The sequence below is a fragment of the Gorilla gorilla genome, chromosome 7 (assembly GCF_029281585.2).
Source record: "Gorilla gorilla gorilla isolate KB3781 chromosome 7, NHGRI_mGorGor1-v2.1_pri, whole genome shotgun sequence".
Classification (NCBI taxonomy): Eukaryota; Metazoa; Chordata; class Mammalia; order Primates; family Hominidae; genus Gorilla; species Gorilla gorilla.
The window spans coordinates 11801157-11824362 of NC_073231.2; the positions used below are offsets into that span (position 1 = coordinate 11801157).

General features: G+C 48.0%; 4 protein-coding genes across 4 annotated transcripts; all 4 read left to right on the plus strand.

Annotated features, from left to right (window-relative positions):
- Positions 1-1753: 1753 nt before the first annotated feature.
- LOC129524397 (ubiquitin carboxyl-terminal hydrolase 17-like protein 6) lies at positions 1754-3340 on the plus strand (the record flags this gene model as incomplete). Its single annotated transcript, XM_055349793.2, has 1 exon — positions 1754-3340. A coding segment is annotated over exon 1 (1188 nt), but the record flags the coding sequence as incomplete, so codon positions are not given.
- Positions 3341-10922: 7582 nt separating this feature from the next.
- On the plus strand, positions 10923-13229 carry LOC134758996 (ubiquitin carboxyl-terminal hydrolase 17-like protein 22). Its single transcript, XM_063708968.1, has one exon. The coding sequence runs from the start codon at positions 11637-11639 to the stop codon at positions 13227-13229; it is 1593 nt and encodes a 530-aa protein (XP_063565038.1). The 5' UTR covers positions 10923-11636.
- A 3008-nt stretch (positions 13230-16237) lies between these two features.
- Positions 16238-17971, plus strand: LOC129524347 (ubiquitin carboxyl-terminal hydrolase 17-like protein 22). The gene has a single exon (XM_055349732.2). The coding sequence runs from the start codon at positions 16379-16381 to the stop codon at positions 17969-17971; it is 1593 nt and encodes a 530-aa protein (XP_055205707.2). The 5' UTR covers positions 16238-16378.
- A 3149-nt stretch (positions 17972-21120) lies between these two features.
- On the plus strand, positions 21121-22713 carry LOC129524346 (ubiquitin carboxyl-terminal hydrolase 17-like protein 22). Its single transcript, XM_055349731.2, has one exon. The coding sequence runs from the start codon at positions 21121-21123 to the stop codon at positions 22711-22713; it is 1593 nt and encodes a 530-aa protein (XP_055205706.2).
- The last annotated feature ends 493 nt before the right edge of the window (positions 22714-23206 follow it).

Below are 23206 nucleotides of genomic sequence, written 5' to 3' on the forward strand. Positions count from 1 at the left end.
CTAGGTGCAGTGATCAAAGTTGACCAACCCCTGAGGAAAGCTGTCCAGGACACAACTCAGGGCTCCGTAGAACCACAGAATCTTGGGCGCAACCCTGCTCAAGCACCCAAATGTGCATACGAACAGGGTCTGTGTGTGACGTGTGTGAAAACTACAGTCTGATGAACATGACTCCCAGAAGGGTTATCGATTGGGCTCCCCTCAAAATCAGTTATGAGCATTAAAGAACACCGATGCCCAGGTCCCAGCTCCAAGAATAAGACCCTCCAGCGTCTTGTGTGAAGCCACGGCATCTGGATTGCTCATGCTTCTGGGGATCATTCTCCTGAAAATGGTGGATCCTTTCTCCCTGTGGAGCACCTTTCTAAGCAGTGCCCTTTCTTCACCCAGGACACTTTACATCAGGCACAGGAAGCCTTCTGATGGAGCACACCTGGCCCATGAAAAGTAAAGGGAAAGAAAAGGGGCCAAAGGTCACAGTCCTCTCATTCCACCATTCTCCTTAAAATCATCCTAATTTCATGGGCCCTGAGGCCACGGCTGTCTCTTTACACCTCGAGGCCTTGGCGCCGGGCCTCAATTCTGTCCTGTTGTTTACTGTCTAAGACATTATGGGAAAATCCCTAGAGCCAGGATCTTCATTCCTGGTAAGCCAGAGAGCCTGGAGACACACCCAAATTCTGTCCCTCTTAGTTCAGGGAACATGTCCATCTTCGTCAGCTTTAAAAGTTTTGCACCAAATGTGTTAACTGCAGTTGCACCATACCATGCGTAACTGGAAATGGAGGCAACATCTCAGATCCTGAACAATTGATGCGAGAATCCAGGACACACGCCTTATTTTTGCCTTTTCCCACTGAAACAAAGGCCAGTATTAACAATGTTAAGCTATCCTCGGTTTCACTCCCTGCTTTTAAATCTCTCCGGTGTCTGCTTCTTGAGACAGGGCCTCACACCCGTCACCCGGGCTTTTTGACGGTGCAGTTTTCGGTGTTTGCTTTTGTCAAATTTAGAACTTTTCATTTCATCTCTATCCAATGTTGATCCATTATCACATACGTATGAAAATATTATCACCCATGCTGTGAGACACGTTGTTGTTATTTTCATCAATTCTTTAATAAACCAAAGGTCATACTTGGGATACCTTGTGATTTCTCAAATTTTTTGTTTCATGTTTTCCTAAACTGCCGTCCCACGTCCGAAACCACACACTATACAATGTCATGACCATCTCTCTTTTCTGGCAAACATAAATTTGCGGAATGTCATCAATTAGTCTCTCGGTGATTGCATGATTTCCCCAAAGTCTTTCACACTCTACATCGTGCACTGAGTATCTCTTCAAACTTCAGTGCATGTTTCTACCATTGATGCTTTCTTATTTGGCAATCTAGCTTCCACAAGAGCATTTCATGCAAAGACTGGTCTTGTTCTCCACTGGCAGGTAATTTCACTCTTATAGAGAATCAATAGGCTGAACGTGGAAAGGTTATCGCTGGAATGGACTGTTTGATTCCACGGATCTCTCCTTTCTTATTAAGGAAGAAATACACTGTGCTAATTACTATACTTCATTGACTATTCTCAGGTCAGAAAGCGCACTTCCGACTTCTTGTCCTTCCATCGCTGAGAGGATGATGGTATCTGCCAAAAGCACATACTTGGAAGTACATCCCGGCACAAACACACACACACGCACACGGACGCACACGCACACACACACACACACACAAACACACACATAGGTTTCATAGGTAAAGATTTCTCCCCTGACATTGTTTTACCTAAAATAAGGCAACTGTGTGGCCACTGTCCCAACCCGGTTACACTCATGTTACATGTGCCTATCAGCCTGAGGAGTAATTTGATTCAGGTGTTCTAGAAGTCATGATGTGGGCTGTGCCTGTTGAATTCCCAGCGATGCAAGGGGACACACCCTGTGACTCATTCCTTAATTGAGTGCTGATATTTGATTGGTTTATGGAGCACCTGATGGGTGGGTGGGGTGTTCGCGGTTGGTGGGGGTGAGTTCTATAAGGGCTGATGCGGCCAGAGAGCTCGTCATTTGAAGACTCTCTCGGAAGAGATAGCGTCTTTCTGCAACCTGCGGTCCCAGCAGAAAAACCTTGTGATCCTTGTTCCAGGCGACATGGAGGACGACTCACTCTACTTGGGAGGTGAGTGGCAGTTCAACCACTTTTCAAAACTCACATCTTCTTGGCCAGATGCAGCTTTTGCTGAAATCCAGCGGACTTCTCTCCCTGAGAAGTCACCACTCTCATGTGAGACCCGTGTCGACTTCTGTGATGATTTGGCTCCTGTGGCAAGACAGCTTGCTCCCAGGGAGAAGCTTCCTCTGAGTAGCAGGAGACCTGCTGCGGTGGGGGCTGGGCTCCAGAATATGGGAAATACCTGCTACGTGAACGCTTCCCTGCAGTGCCTGACATACACACCGCCCCTTGCCAACTACATGCTGTCCCGGGAGCACTCTCAAACGTGTCATCGTCACAAGGGCTGCATGCTCTGTACTATGCAAGCTCACATCACACGGGCCCTCTACCGTCCTGGCCATGTCATCCAGCCCTCACAGGCATTGGCTGCTGGCTTCCATAGAGGCAAGCAGGAAGATGCCCATGAATTTCTCATGTTCACTGTGGATGCCATGAAAAAGGCATGCCTTCCCGGGCACAAGCAGGTAGATCATCACTCCAAGGACACCACCCTCATCCACCAAATATTTGGAGGGTACTGGAGATCTCAAATCAAGTGTCTCCACTGCCACGGCATTTCAGACACCTTTGACCCTTACCTGGACATCGCCCTGGATATCCAGGCAGCTCAGAGTGTCAAGCAAGCTTTGGAACAGTTGGTGAAGCCCGAAGAACTCAATGGAGAGAATGCCTATCATTGTGCTCTTTGTCTCCAGAAGGCGCCTGCCTCCAAGACGTTAACTTTACACACTTCTGCCAAGGTCCTCATCCTTGTATTGAAGAGATTCTCCGATGTCACAGGCAACAAACTTGCCAAGAATGTGCAATATCCTGAGTGCCTTGACATGCAGCCATACATGTCTCAGCAGAACACAGGACCTCTTGTCTATGTCCTCTATGCTGTGCTGGTCCACGCTGGGTGGAGTTGTCACAACGGACATTACTTCTCTTATGTCAAAGCTCAAGAAGGCCAGTGGTATAAAATGGATGATGCCGAAGTCACTGCCTCTGGCATCACTTCTGCCCTGAGTCAACAGGCCTATGTCCTCTTTTACATCCAGAAGAGTGAATGGGAAAGACACAGTGAGAGTGTGTCAAGAGGCAGGGAACCAAGAGCCCTTGGCGCTGAAGACACAGACAGGCGAGCAACGCAAGGAGAGCTCAAGAGAGACCACCCCTGCCTCCAGGTAACCGAGTTGGGCGAGCACTTGGTGGAAAGAGACACTCAGGAAAGCACCCTAGACCACTGGAAATTCCTCCAAGAGCAAAACAAAACGAAGCCTGAGTTCAACGTCAGAAAAGTCGAAGGTACCTTGCCTCCCAACGTACTTGTGATTCATCAATCAAAATACAAGTGTGGGATGAAAAACCATCATCCTGAACAGCAAAGCTCCCTGCTAAACCTCTCTTCGACGAACCCGACAGATCAGGAGTGCATGAACATGGGCACACTCGCTTCTCTGCAAGGGACGACCAGGAGATCCAAAGGGAAGAACAAACACAGCAAGAGGGCTCTGCTTGTGTGCCAGTGATCTCAGTTGAAGTGCCGACCCACACGTAGGGGTGCACACGCACACACACACACACACACACACAAACAGAAGTACACCCACAAGCGCGCACGGAAACACAAACACACCCACACAAACACGAACACCGTCAATCCTACATAAAGTCATGAGGAGCCCAAGATTCTGTCTCTACAACAGGGACAACTGGATACTGATGGCTGCGTCTCAGGATGAGCCCACACCTGGGAAACATCAAGTTTTGGGGTGGTGAGTCTTCCGAACCTCTGGAGGGACTGTCTGTGTGTCTGTGTTCATGGTAGATGACATTCAGTGTGTATTTCTGAATATGACCTATTGACGTGTAGGTTTACGTGTGAGGTTATTGCAGGAGACAGGGTTTACTATTTTCTCTTGGGGTGTGTTTCATTCGTCAGTTGTTGGTCGGCAAGAGAAGGTGAAATTTTGCCCATGTGGGACATCCGTGGATCATTCTCGCCACCTTGAATGGTGGAAACTGGAATTCAATTGGAAGATAGGAACGATGCTCTTCTTTCTTACCCTGGCTCGCCCATTTTAGTTTGGTTTCTGAATGGACCTCAGACGCCCTGGGACTTGTGCTCTTGCTGGAACCCACATAACGCCGGAAACAGACAGACCGACTTGCCTGTTTCACGGTGTCCACTTCCAATGAGTCGAAACAGAAAATTTTCCCACTGGCATGGAAGTCATTTGGAACAATGTCTTATTGATAATAAAGGAAATGCAACACTGGAGTGTGTGTACTCAACTAAAATACATTCAGTCAGCCCTGAAATAAATCTCATTTGGTGTGTTTAAAAACGGCATATGTGCAGATTCCCGGTCATTCGTCCAGCTGCAAAAGCTGCATCTCTGAAGCACAGACCCTGTCCTGCAATCAGACTTACTTATCCGACATGGTGTTCCTGTGGAACTAATTGTGGGAAATGGTCCCTTCCTTTTCTGTATTTGCTGATTAGATTTCATGGTCCCTTTCTTGCTAGGTGCAGTGATCAAAGTTGACCAACCCCTGAGGAAAGCTGTCCAGGACACAACTCAGGGCTCCGTAGAACCACAGAATCTTGGGCGCAACCCTGCTCAAGCACCCAAATGTGCATACGAACAGGGTCTGTGTGTGACGTGTGTGAAAACTACAGTCTGATGAACATGACTCCCAGAAGGGTTATCGATTGGGCTCCCCTCAAAATCAGTTATGAGCATTAAAGAACACCGATGCCCAGGTCCCAGCTCCAAGAATAAGACCCTCCAGCGTCTTGTGTGAAGCCACGGCATCTGGATTGCTCATGCTTCTGGGGATCATTCTCCTGAAAATGGTGGATCCTTTCTCCCTGTGGAGCACCTTTCTAAGCAGTGCCCTTTCTTCACCCAGGACACTTTACATCAGGCACAGGAAGCCTTCTGATGGAGCACACCTGGCCCATGAAAAGTAAAGGGAAAGAAAAGGGGCCAAAGGTCACAGTCCTCTCATTCCACCATTCTCCTTAAAATCATCCTAATTTCATGGGCCCTGAGGCCACGGCTGTCTCTTTACACCTCGAGGCCTTGGCGCCGGGCCTCAATTCTGTCCTGTTGTTTACTGTCTAAGACATTATGGGAAAATCCCTAGAGCCAGGATCTTCATTCCTGGTAAGCCAGAGAGCCTGGAGACACACCCAAATTCTGTCCCTCTTAGTTCAGGGAACATGTCCATCTTCGTCAGCTTTAAAAGTTTTGCACCAAATGTGTTAACTGCAGTTGCACCATACCATGCGTAACTGGAAATGGAGGCAACATCTCAGATCCTGAACAATTGATGCGAGAATCCAGGACACACGCCTTATTTTTGCCTTTTCCCACTGAAACAAAGGCCAGTATTAACAATGTTAAGCTATCCTCGGTTTCACTCCCTGCTTTTAAATCTCTCCGGTGTCTGCTTCTTGAGACAGGGCCTCACACCCGTCACCCGGGCTTTTTGACGGTGCAGTTTTCGGTGTTTGCTTTTGTCAAATTTAGAACTTTTCATTTCATCTCTATCCAATGTTGATCCATTATCACATACGTATGAAAATATTATCACCCATGCTGTGAGACACGTTGTTGTTATTTTCATCAATTCTTTAATAAACCAAAGGTCATACTTGGGATACCTTGTGATTTCTCAAATTTTTTGTTTCATGTTTTCCTAAACTGCCGTCCCACGTCCGAAACCACACACTATACAATGTCATGACCATCTCTCTTTTCTGGCAAACATAAATTTGCGGAATGTCATCAATTAGTCTCTCGGTGATTGCATGATTTCCCCAAAGTCTTTCACACTCTACATCGTGCACTGAGTATCTCTTCAAACTTCAGTGCATGTTTCTACCATTGATGCTTTCTTATTTGGCAATCTAGCTTCCACAAGAGCATTTCATGCAAAGACTGGTCTTGTTCTCCACTGGCAGGTAATTTCACTCTTATAGAGAATCAATAGGCTGAACGTGGAAAGGTTATCGCTGGAATGGACTGTTTGATTCCACGGATCTCTCCTTTCTTATTAAGGAAGAAATACACTGTGCTAATTACTATACTTCATTGACTATTCTCAGGTCAGAAAGCGCACTTCCGACTTCTTGTCCTTCCATCGCTGAGAGGATGATGGTATCTGCCAAAAGCACATACTTGGAAGTACATCCCGGCACAAACACACACACACGCACACGCACGCACACGCACACACACACACACACACAAACACACACATAGGTTTCATAGGTAAAGATTTCTCCCCTGACATTGTTTTACCTAAAATAAGGCAACTGTGTGGCCACTGTCCCAACCCGGTTACACTCATGTTACATGTGCCTATCAGCCTGAGGAGTAATTTGATTCAGGTGTTCTAGAAGTCATGATGTGGGCTGTGCCTGTTGAATTCCCAGCGATGCAAGGGGACACACCCTGTGACTCATTCCTTAATTGAGTGCTGATATTTGATTGGTTTATGGAGCACCTGATGGGTGGGTGGGGTGTTCGCGGTTGGTGGGGGTGAGTTCTATAAGGGCTGATGCGGCCAGAGAGCTCGTCATTTGAAGACTCTCTCGGAAGAGATAGCGTCTTTCTGCAACCTGCGGTCCCAGCAGAAAAACCTTGTGATCCTTGTTCCAGGCGACATGGAGGACGACTCACTCTACTTGGGAGGTGAGTGGCAGTTCAACCACTTTTCAAAACTCACATCTTCTTGGCCAGATGCAGCTTTTGCTGAAATCCAGCGGACTTCTCTCCCTGAGAAGTCACCACTCTCATGTGAGACCCGTGTCGACTTCTGTGATGATTTGGCTCCTGTGGCAAGACAGCTTGCTCCCAGGGAGAAGCTTCCTCTGAGTAGCAGGAGACCTGCTGCGGTGGGGGCTGGGCTCCAGAATATGGGAAATACCTGCTACGTGAACGCTTCCCTGCAGTGCCTGACATACACACCGCCCCTTGCCAACTACATGCTGTCCCGGGAGCACTCTCAAACGTGTCATCGTCACAAGGGCTGCATGCTCTGTACTATGCAAGCTCACATCACACGGGCCCTCTACCGTCCTGGCCATGTCATCCAGCCCTCACAGGCATTGGCTGCTGGCTTCCATAGAGGCAAGCAGGAAGATGCCCATGAATTTCTCATGTTCACTGTGGATGCCATGAAAAAGGCATGCCTTCCCGGGCACAAGCAGGTAGATCATCACTCCAAGGACACCACCCTCATCCACCAAATATTTGGAGGGTACTGGAGATCTCAAATCAAGTGTCTCCACTGCCACGGCATTTCAGACACCTTTGACCCTTACCTGGACATCGCCCTGGATATCCAGGCAGCTCAGAGTGTCAAGCAAGCTTTGGAACAGTTGGTGAAGCCCGAAGAACTCAATGGAGAGAATGCCTATCATTGTGCTCTTTGTCTCCAGAAGGCGCCTGCCTCCAAGACGTTAACTTTACACACTTCTGCCAAGGTCCTCATCCTTGTATTGAAGAGATTCTCCGATGTGACAGGCAACAAACTTGCCAAGAATGTGCAATATCCTGAGTGCCTTGACATGCAGCCATACATGTCTCAGCAGAACACAGGACCTCTTGTCTATGTCCTCTATGCTGTGCTGGTCCACGCTGGGTGGAGTTGTCACAACGGACATTACTTCTCTTATGTCAAAGCTCAAGAAGGCCAGTGGTATAAAATGGATGATGCCGAAGTCACTGCCTCTGGCATCACTTCTGCCCTGAGTCAACAGGCCTATGTCCTCTTTTACATCCAGAAGAGTGAATGGGAAAGACACAGTGAGAGTGTGTCAAGAGGCAGGGAACCAAGAGCCCTTGGCGCTGAAGACACAGACAGGCGAGCAACGCAAGGAGAGCTCAAGAGAGACCACCCCTGCCTCCAGGTAACCGAGTTGGGCGAGCACTTGGTGGAAAGAGACACTCAGGAAAGCACCCTAGACCACTGGAAATTCCTCCAAGAGCAAAACAAAACGAAGCCTGAGTTCAACGTCAGAAAAGTCGAAGGTACCTTGCCTCCCAACGTACTTGTGATTCATCAATCAAAATACAAGTGTGGGATGAAAAACCATCATCCTGAACAGCAAAGCTCCCTGCTAAACCTCTCTTCGACGAACCCGACAGATCAGGAGTGCATGAACATGGGCACACTCGCTTCTCTGCAAGGGACGACCAGGAGATCCAAAGGGAAGAACAAACACAGCAAGAGGGCTCTGCTTGTGTGCCAGTGATCTCAGTTGAAGTGCCGACCCACACGTAGGGGTGCACACGCACACACACACACACACACAGACAAACAGAAGTACACCCACAAGCGCGCACGGAAACACAAACACACCCACACAAACACGAACACCGTCAATCCTACATAAAGTAATGAGGAGCCCAAGATTCTGTCTCTACAACAGGGACAACTGGATACTGATGGCTGCGTCTCAGGATGAGCCCACACCTGGGAAACATCAAGTTTTGGGGTGGTGAGTCTTCCGAACCTCTGGAGGGACTGTCTGTGTGTCTGTGTTCATGGTAGATGACATTCAGTGTGTATTTCTGAATATGACCTATTGACGTGTAGGTTTACGTGTGAGGTTATTGCAGGAGACAGGGTTTACTATTTTCTCTTGGGGTGTGTTTCATTCGTCAGTTGTTGGTCGGCAAGAGAAGGTGAAATTTTGCCCATGTGGGACATCCGTGGATCATTCTCGCCACCTTGAATGGTGGAAACTGGAATTCAATTGGAAGATAGGAACGATGCTCTTCTTTCTTACCCTGGCTCGCCCATTTTAGTTTGGTTTCTGAATGGACCTCAGACGCCCTGGGACTTGTGCTCTTGCTGGAACCCACATAACGCCGGAAACAGACAGACCGACTTGCCTGTTTCACGGTGTCCACTTCCAATGAGTCGAAACAGAAAATTTTCCCACTGGCATGGAAGTCATTTGGAACAATGTCTTATTGATAATAAAGGAAATGCAACACTGGAGTGTGTGTACTCAACTAAAATACATTCAGTCAGCCCTGAAATAAATCTCATTTGGTGTGTTTAAAAACGGCATATGTGCAGATTCCCGGTCATTCGTCCAGCTGCAAAAGCTGCATCTCTGAAGCACAGACCCTGTCCTGCAATCAGACTTACTTATCCGACATGGTGTTCCTGTGGAACTAATTGTGGGAAATGGTCCCTTCCTTTTCTGTATTTGCTGATTAGATTTCATGGTCCCTTTCTTGCTAGGTGCAGTGATCAAAGTTGACCAACCCCTGAGGAAAGCTGTCCAGGACACAACTCAGGGCTCCGTAGAACCACAGAATCTTGGGCGCAACCCTGCTCAAGCACCCAAATGTGCATACGAACAGGGTCTGTGTGTGACGTGTGTGAAAACTACAGTCTGATGAACATGACTCCCAGAAGGGTTATCGATTGGGCTCCCCTCAAAATCAGTTATGAGCATTAAAGAACACCGATGCCCAGGTCCCAGCTCCAAGAATAAGACCCTCCAGCGTCTTGTGTGAAGCCACGGCATCTGGATTGCTCATGCTTCTGGGGATCATTCTCCTGAAAATGGTGGATCCTTTCTCCCTGTGGAGCACCTTTCTAAGCAGTGCCCTTTCTTCACCCAGGACACTTTACATCAGGCACAGGAAGCCTTCTGATGGAGCACACCTGGCCCATGAAAAGTAAAGGGAAAGAAAAGGGGCCAAAGGTCACAGTCCTCTCATTCCACCATTCTCCTTAAAATCATCCTAATTTCATGGGCCCTGAGGCCACGGCTGTCTCTTTACACCTCGAGGCCTTGGCGCCGGGCCTCAATTCTGTCCTGTTGTTTACTGTCTAAGACATTATGGGAAAATCCCTAGAGCCAGGATCTTCATTCCTGGTAAGCCAGAGAGCCTGGAGACACACCCAAATTCTGTCCCTCTTAGTTCAGGGAACATGTCCATCTTCGTCAGCTTTAAAAGTTTTGCACCAAATGTGTTAACTGCAGTTGCACCATACCATGCGTAACTGGAAATGGAGGCAACATCTCAGATCCTGAACAATTGATGCGAGAATCCAGGACACACGCCTTATTTTTGCCTTTTCCCACTGAAACAAAGGCCAGTATTAACAATGTTAAGCTATCCTCGGTTTCACTCCCTGCTTTTAAATCTCTCCGGTGTCTGCTTCTTGAGACAGGGCCTCACACCCGTCACCCGGGCTTTTTGACGGTGCAGTTTTCGGTGTTTGCTTTTGTCAAATTTAGAACTTTTCATTTCATCTCTATCCAATGTTGATCCATTATCACATACGTATGAAAATATTATCACCCATGCTGTGAGACACGTTGTTGTTATTTTCATCAATTCTTTAATAAACCAAAGGTCATACTTGGGATACCTTGTGATTTCTCAAATTTTTTGTTTCATGTTTTCCTAAACTGCCGTCCCACGTCCGAAACCACACACTATACAATGTCATGACCATCTCTCTTTTCTGGCAAACATAAATTTGCGGAATGTCATCAATTAGTCTCTCGGTGATTGCATGATTTCCCCAAAGTCTTTCACACTCTACATCGTGCACTGAGTATCTCTTCAAACTTCAGTGCATGTTTCTACCATTGATGCTTTCTTATTTGGCAATCTAGCTTCCACAAGAGCATTTCATGCAAAGACTGGTCTTGTTCTCCACTGGCAGGTAATTTCACTCTTATAGAGAATCAATAGGCTGAACGTGGAAAGGTTATCGCTGGAATGGACTGTTTGATTCCACGGATCTCTCCTTTCTTATTAAGGAAGAAATACACTGTGCTAATTACTATACTTCATTGACTATTCTCAGGTCAGAAAGCGCACTTCCGACTTCTTGTCCTTCCATCGCTGAGAGGATGATGGTATCTGCCAAAAGCACATACTTGGAAGTACATCCCGGCACAAACACACACACACGCACACGCACGCACACGCACACACACACACACACACAAACACACACATAGGTTTCATAGGTAAAGATTTCTCCCCTGACATTGTTTTACCTAAAATAAGGCAACTGTGTGGCCACTGTCCCAACCCGGTTACACTCATGTTACATGTGCCTATCAGCCTGAGGAGTAATTTGATTCAGGTGTTCTAGAAGTCATGATGTGGGCTGTGCCTGTTGAATTCCCAGCGATGCAAGGGGACACACCCTGTGACTCATTCCTTAATTGAGTGCTGATATTTGATTGGTTTATGGAGCACCTGATGGGTGGGTGGGGTGTTCGCGGTTGGTGGGGGTGAGTTCTATAAGGGCTGATGCGGCCAGAGAGCTCGTCATTTGAAGACTCTCTCGGAAGAGATAGCGTCTTTCTGCAACCTGCGGTCCCAGCAGAAAAACCTTGTGATCCTTGTTCCAGGCGACATGGAGGACGACTCACTCTACTTGGGAGGTGAGTGGCAGTTCAACCACTTTTCAAAACTCACATCTTCTTGGCCAGATGCAGCTTTTGCTGAAATCCAGCGGACTTCTCTCCCTGAGAAGTCACCACTCTCATGTGAGACCCGTGTCGACTTCTGTGATGATTTGGCTCCTGTGGCAAGACAGCTTGCTCCCAGGGAGAAGCTTCCTCTGAGTAGCAGGAGACCTGCTGCGGTGGGGGCTGGGCTCCAGAATATGGGAAATACCTGCTACGTGAACGCTTCCCTGCAGTGCCTGACATACACACCGCCCCTTGCCAACTACATGCTGTCCCGGGAGCACTCTCAAACGTGTCATCGTCACAAGGGCTGCATGCTCTGTACTATGCAAGCTCACATCACACGGGCCCTCTACCGTCCTGGCCATGTCATCCAGCCCTCACAGGCATTGGCTGCTGGCTTCCATAGAGGCAAGCAGGAAGATGCCCATGAATTTCTCATGTTCACTGTGGATGCCATGAAAAAGGCATGCCTTCCCGGGCACAAGCAGGTAGATCATCACTCCAAGGACACCACCCTCATCCACCAAATATTTGGAGGGTACTGGAGATCTCAAATCAAGTGTCTCCACTGCCACGGCATTTCAGACACCTTTGACCCTTACCTGGACATCGCCCTGGATATCCAGGCAGCTCAGAGTGTCAAGCAAGCTTTGGAACAGTTGGTGAAGCCCGAAGAACTCAATGGAGAGAATGCCTATCATTGTGCTCTTTGTCTCCAGAAGGCGCCTGCCTCCAAGACGTTAACTTTACACACTTCTGCCAAGGTCCTCATCCTTGTATTGAAGAGATTCTCCGATGTCACAGGCAACAAACTTGCCAAGAATGTGCAATATCCTGAGTGCCTTGACATGCAGCCATACATGTCTCAGCAGAACACAGGACCTCTTGTCTATGTCCTCTATGCTGTGCTGGTCCACGCTGGGTGGAGTTGTCACAACGGACATTACTTCTCTTATGTCAAAGCTCAAGAAGGCCAGTGGTATAAAATGGATGATGCCGAAGTCACTGCCTCTGGCATCACTTCTGCCCTGAGTCAACAGGCCTATGTCCTCTTTTACATCCAGAAGAGTGAATGGGAAAGACACAGTGAGAGTGTGTCAAGAGGCAGGGAACCAAGAGCCCTTGGCGCTGAAGACACAGACAGGCGAGCAACGCAAGGAGAGCTCAAGAGAGACCACCCCTGCCTCCAGGTACCCGAGTTGGACGAGCACTTGGTGGAAAGAGACACTCAGGAAAGCACCCTAGACCACTGGAAATTCCTCCAAGAGCAAAACAAAACGAAGCCTGAGTTCAACGTCAGAAAAGTCGAAGGTACCTTGCCTCCGAACGTACTTGTGATTCGTCAATCAAAATACAAGTGTGGGATGAAAAACCATCATCCTGAACAGCAAAGCTCCCTGCTAAACCTCTCTTCGACGAACCCGACAGATCAGGAGTCCATGAACACGGGCACACTCGCTTCTCTGCAAGGGACGACCAGGAGATCCAAAGGGAAGAACAAACACAGCAAGAGGGCTCTGCTTGTGTGCCAGTGATCTCAGTTGAAGTGCCGACCCACACGTAGGGGTGCACACGCACACACACACACACACACACACAAACAGAAGTACACCCACAAGCGCGCACGGAAACACAAACACACCCACACAAACACGAACACCGTCAATCCTACATAAAGTAATGAGGAGCCCAAGATTCTGTCTCTACAACAGGGACAACTGGATAGTGATGGCTGCGTCTCAGGACGAGCCCACACCTGGGAAACATCAAGTTTTGGGGTGGTGAGTCTTCCGAACCTCTGGAGGGACTGTCTGTGTGTCTGTGTTCATGGTAGATGACATTCAGTGTGTATTTCTGAATATGACCTATTGACGTGTAGGTTTACGTGTGAGGTTATTGCAGGAGACAGGGTTTACTATTTTCTCTTGGGGTGTGTTTCATTCGTCAGTTGTTGGTCGGCAAGAGAAGGTGAAATTTTGCCCATGTGGGACATCCGTGGATCATTCTCGCCACCTTGAATGGTGGAAACTGGAATTCAATTGGAAGATAGGAACGATGCTCTTCTTTCTTACCCTGGCTCGCCCATTTTAGTTTGGTTTCTGAATGGACCTCAGACGCCCTGGGACTTGTGCTCTTGCTGGAACCCACATAACGCCGGAAACAGACAGACCGACTTGCCTGTTTCACGGTGTCCACTTCCAATGAGTCGAAACAGAAAATTTTCCCACTGGCATGGAAGTCATTTGGAACAATGTCTTATTGATAATAAAGGAAATGCAACACTGGAGTGTGTGTACTCAACTAAAATACATTCAGTCAGCCCTGAAATAAATCTCATTTGGTGTGTTTAAAAACGGCATATGTGCAGATTCCCGGTCATTCGTCCAGCTGCAAAAGCTGCATCTCTGAAGCACAGACCCTGTCCTGCAATCAGACTTACTTATCCGACATGGTGTTCCTGTGGAACTAATTGTGGGAAATGGTCCCTTCCTTTTCTGTATTTGCTGATTAGATTTCATGGTCCCTTTCTTGCTAGGTGCAGTGATCAAAGTTGACCAACCCCTGAGGAAAGCTGTCCAGGACACAACTCAGGGCTCCGTAGAACCACAGAATCTTGGGCGCAACCCTGCTCAAGCACCCAAATGTGCATACGAACAGGGTCTGTGTGTGACGTGTGTGAAAACTACAGTCTGATGAACATGACTCCCAGAAGGGTTATCGATTGGGCTCCCCTCAAAATCAGTTATGAGCATTAAAGAACACCGATGCCCAGGTCCCAGCTCCAAGAATAAGACCCTCCAGCGTCTTGTGTGAAGCCACGGCATCTGGATTGCTCATGCTTCTGGGGATCATTCTCCTGAAAATGGTGGATCCTTTCTCCCTGTGGAGCACCTTTCTAAGCAGTGCCCTTTCTTCACCCAGGACACTTTACATCAGGCACAGGAAGCCTTCTGATGGAGCACACCTGGCCCATGAAAAGTAAAGGGAAAGAAAAGGGGCCAAAGGTCACAGTCCTCTCATTCCACCATTCTCCTTAAAATCATCCTAATTTCATGGGCCCTGAGGCCACGGCTGTCTCTTTACACCTCGAGGCCTTGGCGCCGGGCCTCAATTCTGTCCTGTTGTTTACTGTCTAAGACATTATGGGAAAATCCCTAGAGCCAGGATCTTCATTCCTGGTAAGCCAGAGAGCCTGGAGACACACCCAAATTCTGTCCCTCTTAGTTCAGGGAACATGTCCATCTTCGTCAGCTTTAAAAGTTTTGCACCAAATGTGTTAACTGCAGTTGCACCATACCATGCGTAACTGGAAATGGAGGCAACATCTCAGATCCTGAACAATTGATGCGAGAATCCAGGACACACGCCTTATTTTTGCCTTTTCCCACTGAAACAAAGGCCAGTATTAACAATGTTAAGCTATCCTCGGTTTCACTCCCTGCTTTTAAATCTCTCCGGTGTCTGCTTCTTGAGACAGGGCCTCACACCCGTCACCCGGGCTTTTTGACGGTGCAGTTTTCGGTGTTTGCTTTTGTCAAATTTAGAACTTTTCATTTCATCTCTATCCAATGTTGATCCATTATCACATACGTATGAAAATATTATCACCCATGCTGTGAGACACGTTGTTGTTATTTTCATCAATTCTTTAATAAACCAAAGGTCATACTTGGGATACCTTGTGATTTCTCAAATTTTTTGTTTCATGTTTTCCTAAACTGCCGTCCCACGTCCGAAACCACACACTATACAATGTCATGACCATCTCTCTTTTCTGGCAAACATAAATTTGCGGAATGTCATCAATTAGTCTCTCGGTGATTGCATGATTTCCCCAAAGTCTTTCACACTCTACATCGTGCACTGAGTATCTCTTCAAACTTCAGTGCATGTTTCTACCATTGATGCTTTCTTATTTGGCAATCTAGCTTCCACAAGAGCATTTCATGCAAAGACTGGTCTTGTTCTCCACTGGCAGGTAATTTCACTCTTATAGATAATCAATAGGCTGAACGTGGAAAGGTTATCGCTGGAATGGACTGTTTGATTCCACGGATCTCTCCTTTCTTATTAAGGAAGAAATACACTGTGCTAATTACTATACTTCATTGACTATTCTCAGGTCAGAAAGCGCACTTCCGACTTCTTGTCCTTCCATCGCTGAGAGGATGATGGTATCTGCCAAAAGCACATACTTGGAAGTACATCCCGGCACAAACACACACACACGCACACGCACGCACACGCACACACACACACACACACAAACACACACATAGGTTTCATAGGTAAAGATTTCTCCCCTGACATTGTTTTACCTAAAATAAGGCAACTGTGTGGCCACTGTCCCAACCCGGTTACACTCATGTTACATGTGCCTATCAGCCTGAGGAGTAATTTGATTCAGGTGTTCTAGAAGTCATGATGAGGGCTGTGCCTGTTGAATTCCCAGCGATGCAAGGGGACACACCCTGTGACTCATTCCTTAATTGAGTGCTGATATTTGATCGGTTTATGGAGCACCTGATGGGTGGGTGGGGTGTTCGCGGTTGGTGGGGGTGAGTTCTATAAGGGCTGATGCGGCCAGAGAGCTCGTCATTTGAAGACTCTCTCGGAAGAGATAGCGTCTTTCTGCAACCTGCGGTCCCAGCAGAAAAACCTTGTGATCCTTGTTCCAGGCGACATGGAGGACGACTCACTCTACTTGGGAGGTGAGTGGCAGTTCAACCACTTTTCAAAACTCACATCTTCTCGGCCAGATGCAGCTTTTGCTGAAATCCAGCGGACTTCTCTCCCTGAGAAGTCACCACTCTCATGTGAGACCCGTGTCGACTTCTGTGATGATTTGGCTCCTGTGGCAAGACAGCTTGCTCCCAGGGAGAAGCTTCCTCTGAGTAGCAGGAGACCTGCTGCGGTGGGGGCTGGGCTCCAGAATATGGGAAATACCTGCTACGTGAACGCTTCCCTGCAGTGCCTGACATACACACCGCCCCTTGCCAACTACATGCTGTCCCGGGAGCACTCTCAAACGTGTCATCGTCACAAGGGCTGCATGCTCTGTACTATGCAAGCTCACATCACACGGGCCCTCTACCGTCCTGGCCATGTCATCCAGCCCTCACAGGCATTGGCTGCTGGCTTCCATAGAGGCAAGCAGGAAGATGCCCATGAATTTCTCATGTTCACTGTGGATGCCATGAAAAAGGCATGCCTTCCCGGGCACAAGCAGGTAGATCATCACTCCAAGGACACCACCCTCATCCACCAAATATTTGGAGGGTACTGGAGATCTCAAATCAAGTGTCTCCACTGCCACGGCATTTCAGACACCTTTGACCCTTACCTGGACATCGCCCTGGATATCCAGGCAGCTCAGAGTGTCAAGCAAGCTTTGGAACAGTTGGTGAAGCCCGAAGAACTCAATGGAGAGAATGCCTATCATTGTGCTCTTTGTCTCCAGAAGGCGCCTGCCTCCAAGACGTTAACTTTACACACTTCTGCCAAGGTCCTCATCCTTGTATTGAAGAGATTCTCCGATGTCACAGGCAACAAACTTGCCAAGAATGTGCAATATCCTGAGTGCCTTGACATGCAGCCATACATGTCTCAGCAGAACACAGGACCTCTTGTCTATGTCCTCTATGCTGTGCTGGTCCACGCTGGGTGGAGTTGTCACAACGGACATTACTTCTCTTATGTCAAAGCTCAAGAAGGCCAGTGGTATAAAATGGATGATGCCGAAGTCACTGCCTCTGGCATCACTTCTGCCCTGAGTCAACAGGCCTATGTCCTCTTTTACATCCAGAAGAGTGAATGGGAAAGACACAGTGAGAGTGTGTCAAGAGGCAGGGAACCAAGAGCCCTTGGCGCTGAAGACACAGACAGGCGAGCAACGCAAGGAGAGCTCAAGAGAGACCACCCCTGCCTCCAGGTACCCGAGTTGGACGAGCACTTGGTGGAAAGAGACACTCAGGAAAGCACCCTAGACCACTGGAAATTCCTCCAAGAGCAAAACAAAACGAAGCCTGAGTTCAACGTCAGAAAAGTCGAAGGTACCTTGCCTCCGAACGTACTTGTGATTCGTCAATCAAAATACAAGTGTGGGATGAAAAACCATCATCCTGAACAGCAAAGCTCCCTGCTAAACCTCTCTTCGACGAACCCGACAGATCAGGAGTCCATGAACACGGGCACACTCGCTTCTCTGCAAGGGACGACCAGGAGATCCAAAGGGAAGAACAAACACAGCAAGAGGGCTCTGCTTGTGTGCCAGTGATCTCAGTTGAAGTGCCGACCCACACGTAGGGGTGCACACGCACACACACACACACACACACACAAACAGAAGTACACCCACAAGCGCGCACGGAAACACAAACACACCCACACAAACACGAACACCGTCAATCCTACATAAAGTAATGAGGAGCCCAAGATTCTGTCTCTACAACAGGGACAACTGGATAGTGATGGCTGCGTCTCAGGACGAGCCCACACCTGGGAAACATCAAGTTTTGGGGTGGTGAGTCTTCCGAACCTCTGGAGGGACTGTCTGTGTGTCTGTGTTCATGGTAGATGACATTCAGTGTGTATTTCTGAATATGACCTATTGACGTGTAGGTTTACGTGTGAGGTTATTGCAGGAGACAGGGTTTACTATTTTCTCTTGGGGTGTGTTTCATTCGTCAGTTGTTGGTCGGCAAGAGAAGGTGAAATTTTGCCCATGTGGGACATCCGTGGATCATTCTCGCCACCTTGAATGGTGGAAACTGGAATTCAATTGGAAGATAGGAACGATGCTCTTCTTTCTTACCCTGGCTCGCCCATTTTAGTTTGGTTTCTGAATGGACCTCAGACGCCCTGGGACTTGTGCTCTTGCTGGAACCCACATAACGCCGGAAACAGACAGACCGACTTGCCTGTTTCACGGTGTCCACTTCCAATGAGTCGAAACAGAAAATTTTCCCACTGGCATGGAAGTCATTTGGAACAATGTCTTATTGATAATAAAGGAAATGCAACACTGGAGTGTGTGTACTCAACTAAAATACATTCAGTCAGCCCTGAAATAAATCTCATTTGGTGTGTTTAAAAACGGCATATGTGCAGATTCCCGGTCATTCGTCCAGCTGCAAAAGCTGCATCTCTGAAGCACAGACCCTGTCCTGCAATCAGACTTACTTATCCGACATGGTGTTCCTGTGGAACTAATTGTGGGAAATGGTCCCTTCCTTTTCTGTATTTGCTGATTAGATTTCATGGTCCCTTTCTTGCTAGGTGCAGTGATCAAAGTTGACCAACCCCTGAGGAAAGCTGTCCAGGACACAACTCAGGGCTCCGTAGAACCACAGAATCTTGGGCGCAACCCTGCTCAAGCACCCAAATGTGCATACGAACAGGGTCTGTGTGTGACGTGTGTGAAAACTACAGTCTGATGAACATGACTCCCAGAAGGGTTATCGATTGGGCTCCCCTCAAAATCAGTTATGAGCATTAAAGAACACCGATGCCCAGGTCCCAGCTCCAAGAATAAGACCCTCCAGCGTCTTGTGTGAAGCCACGGCATCTGGATTGCTCATGCTTCTGGGGATCATTCTCCTGAAAATGGTGGATCCTTTCTCCCTGTGGAGCACCTTTCTAAGCAGTGCCCTTTCTTCACCCAGGACACTTTACATCAGGCACAGGAAGCCTTCTGATGGAGCACACCTGGCCCATGAAAAGTAAAGGGAAAGAAAAGGGGCCAAAGGTCACAGTCCTCTCATTCCACCATTCTCCTTAAAATCATCCTAATTTCATGGGCCCTGAGGCCACGGCTGTCTCTTTACACCTCGAGGCCTTGGCGCCGGGCCTCAATTCTGTCCTGTTGTTTACTGTCTAAGACATTATGGGAAAATCCCTAGAGCCAGGATCTTCATTCCTGGTAAGCCAGAGAGCCTGGAGACACACCCAAATTCTGTCCCTCTTAGTTCAGGGAACATGTCCATCTTCGTCAGCTTTAAAAGTTTTGCACCAAATGTGTTAACTGCAGTTGCACCATACCATGCGTAACTGGAAATGGAGGCAACATCTCAGATCCTGAACAATTGATGCGAGAATCCAGGACACACGCCTTATTTTTGCCTTTTCCCACTGAAACAAAGGCCAGTATTAACAATGTTAAGCTATCCTCGGTTTCACTCCCTGCTTTTAAATCTCTCCGGTGTCTGCTTCTTGAGACAGGGCCTCACACCCGTCACCCGGGCTTTTTGACGGTGCAGTTTTCGGTGTTTGCTTTTGTCAAATTTAGAACTTTTCATTTCATCTCTATCCAATGTTGATCCATTATCACATACGTATGAAAATATTATCACCCATGCTGTGAGACACGTTGTTGTTATTTTCATCAATTCTTTAATAAACCAAAGGTCATACTTGGGATACCTTGTGATTTCTCAAATTTTTTGTTTCATGTTTTCCTAAACTGCCGTCCCACGTCCGAAACCACACACTATACAATGTCATGACCATCTCTCTTTTCTGGCAAACATAAATTTGCGGAATGTCATCAATTAGTCTCTCGGTGATTGCATGATTTCCCCAAAGTCTTTCACACTCTACATCGTGCACTGAGTATCTCTTCAAACTTCAGTGCATGTTTCTACCATTGATGCTTTCTTATTTGGCAATCTAGCTTCCACAAGAGCATTTCATGCAAAGACTGGTCTTGTTCTCCACTGGCAGGTAATTTCACTCTTATAGAGAATCAATAGGCTGAACGTGGAAAGGTTATCGCTGGAATGGACTGTTTGATTCCACGGATCTCTCCTTTCTTATTAAGGAAGAAATACACTGTGCTAATTACTATACTTCATTGACTATTCTCAGGTCAGAAAGCGCACTTCCGACTTCTTGTCCTTCCATCGCTGAGAGGATGATGGTATCTGCCAAAAGCACATACTTGGAAGTACATCCCGGCACAAACACACACACACGCACACGCACGCACACGCACACACACACACACACACAAACACACACATAGGTTTCATAGGTAAAGATTTCTCCCCTGACATTGTTTTACCTAAAATAAGGCAACTGTGTGGCCACTGTCCCAACCCGGTTACACTCATGTTACATGTGCCTATCAGCCTGAGGAGTAATTTGATTCAGGTGTTCTAGAAGTCATGATGAGGGCTGTGTCTGTTGAATTCCCAGCGATGCAAGGGGACACACCCTGTGACTCATTCCTTAATTGAGTGCTGATATTTGATCGGTTTATGGAGCACCTGATGGGTGGGTGGGGTGTTCGCGGTTGGTGGGGGTGAGTTCTATAAGGGCTGATGCGGCCAGAGAGCTCGTCATTTGAAGACTCTCTCGGAAGAGATAGCGTCTTTCTGCAACCTGCGGTCCCAGCAGAAAAACCTTGTGATCCTTGTTCCAGGCGACATGGAGGACGACTCACTCTACTTGGGAGGTGAGTGGCAGTTCAACCACTTTTCAAAACTCACATCTTCTCGGCCAGATGCAGCTTTTGCTGAAATCCAGCGGACTTCTCTCCCTGAGAAGTCACCACTCTCATGTGAGACCCGTGTCGACTTCTGTGATGATTTGGCTCCTGTGGCAAGACAGCTTGCTCCCAGGGAGAAGCTTCCTCTGAGTAGCAGGAGACCTGCTGCGGTGGGGGCTGGGCTCCAGAATATGGGAAATACCTGCTACGTGAACGCTTCCCTGCAGTGCCTGACATACACACCGCCCCTTGCCAACTACATGCTGTCCCGGGAGCACTCTCAAACGTGTCATCGTCACAAGGGCTGCATGCTCTGTACTATGCAAGCTCACATCACACGGGCCCTCTACCGTCCTGGCCATGTCATCCAGCCCTCACAGGCATTGGCTGCTGGCTTCCATAGAGGCAAGCAGGAAGATGCCCATGAATTTCTCATGTTCACTGTGGATGCCATGAAAAAGGCATGCCTTCCCGGGCACAAGCAGGTAGATCATCACTCCAAGGACACCACCCTCATCCACCAAATATTTGGAGGGTACTGGAGATCTCAAATCAAGTGTCTCCACTGCCACGGCATTTCAGACACCTTTGACCCTTACCTGGACATCGCCCTGGATATCCAGGCAGCTCAGAGTGTCAAGCAAGCTTTGGAACAGTTGGTGAAGCCCGAAGAACTCAATGGAGAGAATGCCTATCATTGTGCTCTTTGTCTCCAGAAGGCGCCTGCCTCCAAGACGTTAACTTTACACACTTCTGCCAAGGTCCTCATCCTTGTATTGAAGAGATTCTCCGATGTCACAGGCAACAAACTTGCCAAGAATGTGCAATATCCTGAGTGCCTTGACATGCAGCCATACATGTCTCAGCAGAACACAGGACCTCTTGTCTATGTCCTCTATGCTGTGCTGGTCCACGCTGGGTGGAGTTGTCACAACGGACATTACTTCTCTTATGTCAAAGCTCAAGAAGGCCAGTGGTATAAAATGGATGATGCCGAAGTCACTGCCTCTGGCATCACTTCTGCCCTGAGTCAACAGGCCTATGTCCTCTTTTACATCCAGAAGAGTGAATGGGAAAGACACAGTGAGAGTGTGTCAAGAGGCAGGGAACCAAGAGCCCTTGGCGCTGAAGACACAGACAGGCGAGCAACGCAAGGAGAGCTCAAGAGAGACCACCCCTGCCTCCAGGTACCCGAGTTGGACGAGCACTTGGTGGAAAGAGACACTCAGGAAAGCACCCTAGACCACTGGAAATTCCTCCAAGAGCAAAACAAAACGAAGCCTGAGTTCAACGTCAGAAAAGTCGAAGGTACCTTGCCTCCGAACGTACTTGTGATTCGTCAATCAAAATACAAGTGTGGGATGAAAAACCATCATCCTGAACAGCAAAGCTCCCTGCTAAACCTCTCTTCGACGAACCCGACAGATCAGGAGTCCATGAACACGGGCACACTCGCTTCTCTGCAAGGGACGACCAGGAGATCCAAAGGGAAGAACAAACACAGCAAGAGGGCTCTGCTTGTGTGCCAGTGATCTCAGTTGAAGTGCCGACCCACACGTAGGGGTGCACACGCACACACACACACACACACACACAAACAGAAGTACACCCACAAGCGCGCACGGAAACACACACACACCCACACAAACACGAACACCGTCAATCCTACATAAAGTAATGAGGAGCCCAAGATTCTGTCTCTACAACAGGGACAACTGGATAGTGATGGCTGCGTCTCAGGATGAGCCCACACATGGGAAACATCAAGTTTTGGGGTGGTGAGTCTTCCGAACCTCTGGAGGGACTGTCTGTGTGTCTGTGTTCATGGTAGATGACATTCAGTGTGTATTTCTGAATATGACCTATTGACGTGTAGGTTTACGTGTGAGGTTATTGCAGGAGACAGGGTTTACTATTTTCTCTTGGGGTGTGTTTCATTCGTCAGTTGTTGGTCGGCAAGAGAAGGTGAAATTTTGCCCATGTGGGACATCCGTGGATCATTCTCGCCACCTTGAATGGTGGAAA